Here is a 10,912-nt window from a genome sequence, read left to right on the forward strand (position 1 = left end):
CCTTTTGGGGTAGGGGCGTGTTTGTTTTGGTGATTTCAAATGTCAACATTGGCTACCAGAAATCACTTACTCTGCCTTTAATAAAAGTATTAATTGACTCCAGTGGTTTGAAGAGTATCTCTGTGCGTCAGTATGTTTCTGATGTGTGTTTCTGTGTGTCTGTAGAGAGCTGTGATTCTCCGCTGGTTTCCGCTCTGCCTCAGTCGGCCTTCACAAGCTCATCAGAGCTGTCCAGCAGTCACGGGCCGGGCTTCGCCAAACTCAACCGCAGAGACGGTAATTCAACACCTTCAGTCAATATTCACTGCTCTGCTTCATCATTTGCCCATTCATGTCACATTTTATGATCAAACTAGAATTTGTTCAACTTCTCCATCAAAGTGAGAGGCAGTTGTTGATGGCTGCCGGGCGATTTTTGAAAAATGTTCACATTTATATTATTTGGAAATCAGTCTTCCAGTCATCCAATTATCATGTCTGAGAAAAAACTATTTATTTTGCAAAGGTTTACCAGGTTAGTGGCATCAAAAGCTAACCTGGTAGCAAAAGTTTTGTTTGAGGCATTCAGTAGCATTTGAAGTATATTCATGAGCAGAACTGTATATTCTGCTGTTTTGTGAGTTATGTCTGTGAAAGAATTACTTTTAGATGGGCAGGATTCAGATCACAAAGTCACAAACCATTTCTACTCATTTCTGTGGCATTTTATCTTCAGCCGGACTCAGATAAACAGTTCTGTACTTTGTTTTTATTGACTCTTATGTTCTACGCTGGTCTGTTAATGTGGTATCAATAATTTCATATTTACCCGCTTCTAGTCATCATGGATAATATATCTGACTGATTGATCGCTTTACATGTCAGTCGGACAGTTATGTCCTGCTGGTTCTTATCTATGTGGGAAGTTCTTCACCAGAATAAACTAAAAAAGTCAAGTTTGCATGATGTATTCTGTTATTTTACTGTTTATTACTGTGAAGCTGCTTTGAAATGGTTTCTATTGTTTAAAGCACTATAGAAATAATCTAAACTGAACTAAAACTGAAACTAAAATTAACTAAAACTTCTTAAAAAAACCTTTTGGGCATATTACAATTAGCATATTACAGTTAATGCTTTTAAATTAACTAAAAGTAAAGCATACTGTTTCATTTTAGATCGGTAGATGCTATTTCAGATCACTGAGATATTATAATGGTTTTTGTTAATGTTTTAAATTATATTCTATTTTTGTTTCATGTTTTCCCTTTGATTCTAGTTTACATTTTAATAATTCTATAGCCATTTTTATTATTATTAATATATTTTTAAAAACATGTCTATATAGTTTTTATAAATTTATTTTTATTTTTAATTTTATTTTATTTTAACACTTCATACTAAATGAAATGTTGCCTTGGCGTATATATATATATATATATATATATTGTGTTTGTGTGTGTGTGTGTGTGTTTATTTATGGTTTTAGTTCACTTTAATACCCTGATTCTAATAGTCTACAGTGGCAAAAAGACTATAAAATATTTGACATGTTAATAATTAATTGAACTAATTCATTGAAAATGCAACTTGCAGGTCATTCCGGCCAAGAGCTGTCCATTTACCCGTGCAAAGCCTTATGGGTCACGGCACGTTTGATGACCGTGGGCATCTGGTATCATTTGCAGTAGCTCATCAGCTTCAGTGAGATTCAGCTGTATATTGCATTAGTTGCGCTTGTGTCATGGCATTCGGTGTATCTGTGAACGCATTCCTCTTGAGGCTGACAGGTGACCACATTACAGATGAGCTCAAAGAATGGCCCACCTCGCGTTTCAAGAGCTAACAGATAGGCTTAAAGAATCGTTTCAGCCTATTACTGCCACTGCAGCGCAGTGTTTAAGTGCAAACATGCTTCCTCCAGGAACGACAACATTAATGACTGGAGTAGGAGGAAGTGTAATTGTTGTTCCTCGTGGAAAATAGCCTTCAAAGGTGTGATGCACACGCACACACGCCTGTGAACAAACAAACAAGCACACACAGTGTAGGAGGCTCTGAGAGCAGTGCTTCAAAGACTGCAGCACCCGGTCTGATGTTTCTGCTTAAAGGCCGCAGATAAAAAAAGTGGAGGCTGCAGTCGCCTCATCCGCTCACCTGCCCGCTGGAGACTGACACCAAACTCTGAATAAAACCAACACAACACACTGGACTCTGTGAGAAAGAGATGGGCTTTTGGTTTGTAATGTCTTGAATCTTAAAGGGATAGTTCACCCAAAAATGAAAATTTGCTGGTAATTTACTCACTCTCAGGACATCCAAGATGTGCATGACATTTTTCTTCAGTAGAACAGTAAAGATTTTTAGTTGAAATCATTGTCCTTGGTGATTCGTAGAATGCAAGTTGTTACGGCCCCGGTCTAGGTCAGGACCGCAACATAAACGACACAACAATGAATGGCTGTTTAAGTACTCATTTTAATTATCTTAGTTGATCTTCTGATCAATCTTTTCGTGCGGTAGCAGTTTTGGAGAGTACAAACAATATCATCACGAAAATAAACAAATTAAAGAAACTGAGGTAAATTATCAGGGGTGAGCAAATGCCAAAACAATAAACAAACAACACTCTAACTTCCCATTAAAGAAACTAACTTCCCTGTGCATCAAAATAAAGAAACCAAAATACAACAATATAACCTCACTCCTTGTCTACCCAAAAACAGGAGAAAAGGGTAATGGCCGAGTGGCCTATAAAAACAAATAAGGCACTCACCCACTACGGCCTCGCACGTGGCTTACAAACATGAACAGTGGAACATCGAAGTTCAAGACATAAGGCTTTCACAACACATGGAGCTAACAGCACTCTGTTAGTAGAATATACACTTGAGATCTCACAGCATTTTCACTAGAGCTTAACACACAGGTTTAACACCGGAGCAAGCATGATTAATCAAAGAGAGACATACAGAGCAATGATCATAGCGAGCATAAAAAGTGGCAGTCAGAGTGAGAGCAAGCGTGAGAGCAAGAGGGAGAGCGCCCTCCAGCGAGACCCGGGGGAATTTATAGTACAGGTCTCGTCTCTGGTCCACCCACCAGCAGTCTCTCATTAAGCCTTGGACCAATCCTGGTAGAGAGGAGACAACAGGAACACATCCACAGCATACAATACGTCTTAGACGTAACAAAGTCAATGGCTACCAGCACTTTGAGAGTCAAAAAAGCATATACAGACAATACAAAATTAATCCCCGTGGCTCCTGATGATATATTGAGGTCTTATGAAGCGAAATGATCGGTATGTGCAAGAAACTGAACATTAATTACAACGTAATCCAAAGTCTCAAGTTTCTTTTAAAAAATGCTAACTGATTCTTTTGAACAGTTCATTTCAGTGAACTGATTCAGTTAACTGATTCACCTGTTCATTTACATAATCATGCACTGACATAACGTATATACAGTTATATTAAAGTACCCAATAATGATGTGAAACGTGGATGATTTACATGTCTAAAACATACTGTATATAGTGATAAACTAGTCTTAATCAACTTAAATGCATCTTGGTTTAAAATAAACGCCACTTTCTGTACGTGTGCTTTGAGATTCAAACTCTTCTGGTCTTCACTGTAAGTTTGTTGATCTGATCCAGACATCAGCCCGAAGGAATCTCAAACTATTTGTTATTAATAAAATTAACAATAAAAATAACAATTAATTCAAAATATGAATAAAATCTAGTATACCAATGACATTACCCATTTAAAAATAACCCTAGCTTTATATTATTGCAATATATATGGTTAAACATTTAGTTTTGACCAATTGTAACTGCATTTATGTGCAACATTATAAAGTCTGTGTAAACTCATCTTTTATTCGTGTTGAGAAGGTACCAGGTAATCCAAGTGATTCGAATTACTTTTCAGGTTTGTGGTAATTAAATTTGGGAAGATACTCCAAGTTTGAGGCATTTAGTAGCAACTAAATGAGCAGAACTCTATATTCTGTTGGATTTTCTGAGTCATTTCTGTGAAATCACTCCATTTGCTGAAACCTGACATGAAGTGAAGACAATCATAACTGTGTTTCTTATTCACAAATGTTAAAAGAATCATTTAGGCATGAAAATCGATATGAGGAATCAGTCCCAGAATTGCTAAATTCCCTACGATTCCCATCCCTGGTTCCCCAGACATCCCATCAGCCATCACTCCATGAGCGGCCTGTCGACTTCATTGTCTAGACACTAGATGTTTGTCTTCTTCTGTAAGTACTTCAGGCTAAATTAAATGCCAAGATATTTGTGGCTCTATCAGAACCATGTGAGATTTCAGAAAATCAATAGAAATCTTAAAGCAGCACCATATAGGACTCGGACTAAAGGTCAAACCGGGTGGCACGTAAAAGTTGGAAGCATGTGGAAAATAACAAATAGTTTGAGATTCCTCCAGGCTGGTGTCTGGATCGGGTCAACACACACTTACAGCGAAGACGAGAAGAGTTTGAATCTCAAAACTCACATATATAAAGTGGCGTTTACTTTGAACAAAGATGCACTTTGACTTTTCACAAGTTGAACATTTAATTAATTAGCTTGAAATAACATTGTTCATCCAAAAATGTACCTTGTGTCACAATTTACTTATGTTGTTCCAAACATGTTTGACTGTCTTTCTAGTGCGTTTGGTTTGTGAAAAGGCTGTGCCAGTGTTATTTTAGTATCATTGATATTAGGGCTGAACGATTTTGGAAAAGAATCTAATTGCGATTTTTTTTTACCAATATTGCGATTGCGATTTAATATGCAATTATTTTTTAAAGCTATTTATGTTCTGTATTATTCAACAAAGTCAAGCTATAAATCATTGTATAGTATGACCAACACACTATTAGATAGATTAAGCATAAATGTTCTTTTCTGTAGGCCAGGCCTATATGTTACGATGAAATTAGGTGATGCATAAATTGATATGAATGACACTCGCCGTACTTTGATGTCATACACCGATCGATCTTCAAGTCGAACTCACCTCTTTACTCTCGCGTGTCACGTGACCGAGTGTAATCGCAGCCTCTGCGATTGAAAAATCGCGTTTTTTCATATCGCTATATTATCGCAAATGCAATTAATCGTTCAGCCCTAATTGATATACTGTTATACTAGGGATGTAGTGATGCACCCTGAGCCGGTTGAAAATCAGTAAAAACGTGATGATTCAAGTTGCTTGATATGTTAAACGAATTGCGATACAGTTGGGGAGGTTTAGTTGAATGTATCTCTGAGGGGAATTGACCGCCTTTAGAAAAGTTTAGATGGTATTTTCCTCTCATGTTGCCTCTGTATAATGCATTTAAGGTAGTGTTTAAGCGCAGCCGCTTTGTTTACAGTTACAATACATCTGAAAAGTACTTTAGATTGCCAAAGTGATTACTCTGAATTTTAATGTCATTTATTTCATTTAAACATTAATGTAAACTGTAATGAGCAATTCATGTAAACAGTAAATGGTGATTCTCTGACTCTGACACTCTACAGATGCATCCTAAAGCTACAGTTTTGCTCATTTCACAGATGTTTACATATGAAGAGTTTATTTGCAAAAACAGATAACTACATTGTTGTCAATTTTCATAAATTTTTTATTGTGCATTCCAAAATAATATCAATCAAACTGCAGTTGGGTTGTTTTGGTTAAGTAATAATATCTAAAAAAAATACAGGTAACTTACAATTTTTTTTAATTTTGGGGGGGTTTTGATTTGTTTTGTATTTTGGGCCGCTGTGCCAAGATTGTTTTTGCATGAAATAGCCAACGGCATTTTAGTGTCACGCTGAAAAATAACTAACTAAATAAATAAGATTAAGGTTGTACTATTTTAAGAATAAAGTCAAAATTACGATAATAAAATCATGTTTTATTGTGTGAAAATGTGAAAATTACACCTATAAAAAAAAGAGTCTGTGGCATCCAACCTGTCATTCTTAACACTAAAAACAGCAATAAAACGTAGGCTTATAGATGTTTTTGAAACGCTAATTGATCGATTTCATGAGACATTCTTTTGTATTAAATTGTTCAGATTTTTTTTCAATATGCATTCAAATATTTATTAATGTTTATTTCGTGCTGCAAATATTAAAGAGGAAAATATAATTGATTCACATGCCGCTTGAACTGAGGCGAATATAGTTATCTCACTACAAATAAAAGAGAGTAAAACACATTTATTGTTTGTATTTTGATCTTAAAATTGACAGAAGGATGAGACTTTGTGTTATAATAAAAAAGCACAAAGCTTATTGCGATTATTGGGTGGCTTGCGTGCTACAATGAATGGACTTGTAAACGCTAAATATTATTTCCAAGCATTTATACTGTTATTAAAACAGCTGGTGAATAGTCACGTAATGTTATTTACGTCAGAAAAATCAACAATAAGTTAACCGAGTTGGAGCCCATATCGTTTGGGGGGCCCGTACAAATTTTTTGCATATGGGCCCGGGGCTGATTTGCTACGCGACTGACAGACACCATTTTCAGGCTTTCCAGTTAATCAATCTCTTGATAGCTTCTAAACATTGTAAGCCCTCGACGGCTGCATTCGAGTCCAAACAACATTATTAGAGCAATAATGAATTTGTGAGACGTCCATTTGTGGTGTTTTTCCCGTTTGAATGCCTCCAATCACAGGCCGATTACATGCTGTATTTCATTGCACAAACCTGCCGGGATATCGGAGCAAAGCTCTTTGAATCATGGGATAAATAAGCGAAGGGTTCTCATTTATACGGCAGCTTGTGTTAATTCCCCGACTGCCGCTGGCTCTCGCTGTGAAGAGCGCTGGGTTTCTCTGAAACCTTCCTCTGTGTCGGTGTCATTACGGCTGCCATTATCTGTCGTTTAAATCGTCGGCTGTTAGTCTATCAGCAGGTGTAATCGTTCCTCACCATGTCGCAGATAAATACATAGATATGAATACTGCGCACAGGGTTTAATTAGAATGCAAATGTGATAGTGTTTCTCATGATGGCCGCTATCGATTTTAGATTTTATCCGCAGAATATAACAGCCATACTTATGAGGTCATTGTATATTGAAGCAAAAGAATACAGCTGTTAGAAACACAGATTGAGTCTATTTCATTTTGCATTACATGAAAACCATGCATTTTTAATAAATATTTATTTTTTAAGTAAAAAATGTATAATAAATAACAAATAATATATATTTTTAATCTTTTTTATTTTCTTTATTTTCTTATTCTGTTCTTTTTTCTATTTTTCTATATTTCTATATATATATATTTTTTTTTATGATTTTCTGCTGTTGTGTATTTCATGTTGCGCTGCATGAAAGCTGCATTTTAGTGCATGGCCAAATTATAATAACTATAATTTACTCTTTCTCATGTTTGGCTTTCAACATGCAGATTAAACAGTCTGGCATTTAAATCTGCAATCGGTGTGAAAAAAGAGCAAATTAGATCCGTATGAAATTCTAATTATAATCCTTTCAGATGAACTCAGCAGATGCAATTAGCCAAAAAAGAAGTTATTTAACTTCATATCCTCTTGTTCCCTTTCTCTCTTTCGCTGGAGTCAAGGAAAAAGCAGGCAGGTGGCAGCTTTCCAGAGCTATTTGTGTTGCATTAGCTTCATCAAAAGCTCTATAATCAATGTTATAAAAGTCGCTTCTACTTTCATCAGACATTTCTGCTGATCCCGTCCCGCTCTAAACTAGCTTTTGTCCCTCGGCTCTTGCAGGTGGAGACGCGGTAAATAATAGATGAGATTCTGGCCAGTTCATTAGACGGACGTCGGCTCTTCTTCTGAGTTTGCTTTGCTGAACTTGTTTAAGGCTGACTTTCAGCTTTCTTTAATCATGTTAGTCGGTAATACATTTCTTTCATTTTTCATTGAGTGGATGTGATGTACAGATCAAATATTTACATGAATTACACACATGATACAGTTCAAAAGTTTGGGATTTTTTATTGTCTTTAAAAGAAGTCTCTTTTGCTCACCAAGGCTGCATTTATTTGATCATAATTACAATAAAAACAGAAAAATTGTGAAATATTATTACAATTTAAAAGAGCTGTTTTTTATGTGAATATATTTTAAACTGTAATTTATTTCTGTGATCAAAGCTGAATTTCCAGCATCATTACTCCAGTCTTCAGTGTCACATGATTCTTCAGAAATCATTCTAAGATGCTGATTTGCTGCTCAAGAAACATTTCTGATTATTATCAATGTTGAAAACAGTTGTGCTGCTGAATATTTTTGTGGAAACTGTGATACATTTTATTTTTCAGGATTATTTGATGAATAGAAAGTTCAAAAGAACAGCATTTATTTGAAATAAAAATCTTTTGTTACATTATAAATGTCTTTACCGTCACTTTCAATCAATAAAATGAATACAATTAATATAATAATTAATATTATGTAATTACTTTATATTACTATTATTAATGTTACTGACCCCAAATTTTTAAACCTAAAAATAGTGGAGATTCTGGAAGAAAATGAGAATTTTCCAACTTCATGGTTTGATGTAGGTCACTGTAGGTCACTAATAAAGCATTCCAGTCATTATTTAGTCTGTTTCTGGTATTGCTGCAGGTGTTATATTATGATGAAACGGTCATTTAAATGAGTGTCAGAGCGCCGCTCGTCTGCCCTCATCAACGACCCCTGATTAACCCTAATCACTTTGTTCGTTTGGAGGAACCGTTTTGTCCTCTCCGGTCAGAAAAAGTGCAGTGAACCTCCAACTTTTGCTTTATTCATCGTGACAGCTGAGCAGAGATGGAGCTTATTCAGAATGAGACTATTACTCTTTAATGAGGGCCGTATAAGAGGTCGTTAGGATGGGTAATTCAGTTTTAATCGAAAACGGGAAAAAAACGTAAGAATTTACAACAGTGGCGATAGCAGACAAACGCTTGAGGTGTTTGACCAATTGGACATAATCTCGGGTTTTGTATGTTTAGTTGTTGTTGGCCATCAAACATTTGTGATAAAACATTATTTTTTTATATATTGAGTATATGTTTGTATGTTTATATATATTTATTTATGGAAAAATTACCTAATATATTTTATATGTACAGGTGTATCTCAATAAATTAGAATGTCGTGGAAAAGTTAATTTATTTCAGTAATTCAACTCAAATTGTGAAACTCGTGTATTAAATAAATTCAATGCACACAGACTGAAGTAGTTTAAGTCTTTGGTTCTTTTAATTGTGATGATTTTGGCTCACATTTAACAAAAACCCACCAACAAATTAGAATACTTCATAAGACCAATAAAAAAAAACATTTTTAGTGAATTGTTGACCTTCTGGAAAGTATGTTCATTTACTGTACATGTACTCAATAAGTGGTAGGGGCTCCTTTTGCTTTAATTACGGCCTCAATTCGGCGTGGCATGGAGGGGATCAGTTTGTGGCACTGCTGAGGTGGTATAGAAGCCCAGGTTTCTTTGACAGTGGCCTTCAGCTCATCTGCATTTTTTGGTCTCTTGTTTCTCATTTTCCTCTTGACAATACCCCATAGATTCTCCATGGGGTTCAGGTCTGGTGAGTTTGCTGGCCAGTCAAGCACACCAACACCATGGTCATTTAACCAACTTTTGGTGCTTTTGGCAGTGTGGGCAGGTACCAAATCCTGCTGGAAAATGAAATCAGCATCTTCAAAAAACTGGTCAGCAGAAGGAAGCATGAAGTGCTCCAAAATGTCTTGGTAAACGGGTGCAGTGACGTTGGTTTTCAAAAAACACAATGGACCAACACCAGCAGATGACATTGCACCCCAAATCATCACAGACTGTGGAAACTTAACACTGGACTTCCAGACATTCGACAGCCATAATTACTGACGTTAACACACAGGGAAAATATGTAATGGATGCCTCGCAGATACAAAAATAATGTTTTATGTTTTGATTAAAAGATAGTTAACATTAAACGCCAGCGAAACCCTGAGAATTCACAACATTTTTTACAATAGTGCTCTCATTATAACTTTATGTATATGACGGTATTTATTAATGTTCTGCATTTCTGTTTCAAGCTACGCACGCTGAAGATGACCAGTAGAATGAAGCAGCAGGTTTTTAATCAATGGGATTTAACTCATCATTTATCTCATATAGAATACGCTTCGTTATTTATGCAACATAACATTAATATTAGGACTTATCTGCACAAAATGCCCCGAATGCACATGAACATGTCTGCGCGGCTCTGAAGGAAACTCCTTTTGTGGATGCATTCTTCACGCAACAATGTGCAAAAACACGGCAACTAAACTCAAAAAATTCACAGCATTTTATCATAATAGTGTTCTCATTATAATGTTATGTATATGACAGTCCCAGTCATAATTATTAATATTTTGCATTGTTGTTTGTACTGCTCGCACTGAGCGCTGAAGAGATAATCACCGTAATACTACAATGAAGCGCTTTACTGCAGCGCAGCTCAACCAAATGCATCCTATATGACATAAATAATATAGGCTATACACAATATATATAAATCGGCTTAAATGTTTTGAAATCACTTGTACCCTACCTAATCGAAAAAAATCCAGTCTTTTACTGTGCCTGTCAGTTTTAAATCAAAATGGCATGATCATAACACCTCAGCGAATATTCGACTGTGAGATTGGGAGTCGAATCAGGCTCCTCCTATCGAAGCATCGAACCTTCGACTATTCGGGGTCACCCCTACAGTATATAGTAATTTTTTGTTTAGTTTATTTATTATTTACATATATATGTAATTAATAAATGTGTTGATGTATATAATTATATTCAAGAAATTACAAGAAGTTGTGTGTTATATTATTTTTGTGTTGTGTACATATATGTACAGTATATGTATGCATGTGTATATATTATTATGT

The 10,912-nt window shown here is 35.6% G+C and overlaps 1 protein-coding gene across 1 annotated transcript in view; it reads left to right on the forward strand.

Moving 5' to 3' along the window:
* Positions 1 to 86: 86 nt before the first annotated feature.
* The window catches only part of LOC107751824 (contactin-associated protein-like 4), a gene marked incomplete at its 5' end in the record, with an annotated part of 142,723 nt that continues 131,897 nt past the window's right edge, over positions 87 to 10,912 (forward strand). The window contains one exon of the mRNA XM_016567597.1: positions 87 to 333. Within this exon, the coding sequence (XP_016423083.1) occupies positions 87 to 333 (247 nt within the window). The remainder of the gene's footprint in view (positions 334 to 10,912) is intronic.

The sequence above is a fragment of the Sinocyclocheilus rhinocerous genome, unplaced genomic scaffold, assembly GCF_001515625.1.
Source record: "Sinocyclocheilus rhinocerous isolate Xijiao unplaced genomic scaffold, SAMN03320098_v1.1 scaffold2207, whole genome shotgun sequence".
NCBI classification, from domain to species: domain Eukaryota; kingdom Metazoa; phylum Chordata; class Actinopteri; order Cypriniformes; family Cyprinidae; genus Sinocyclocheilus; species Sinocyclocheilus rhinocerous.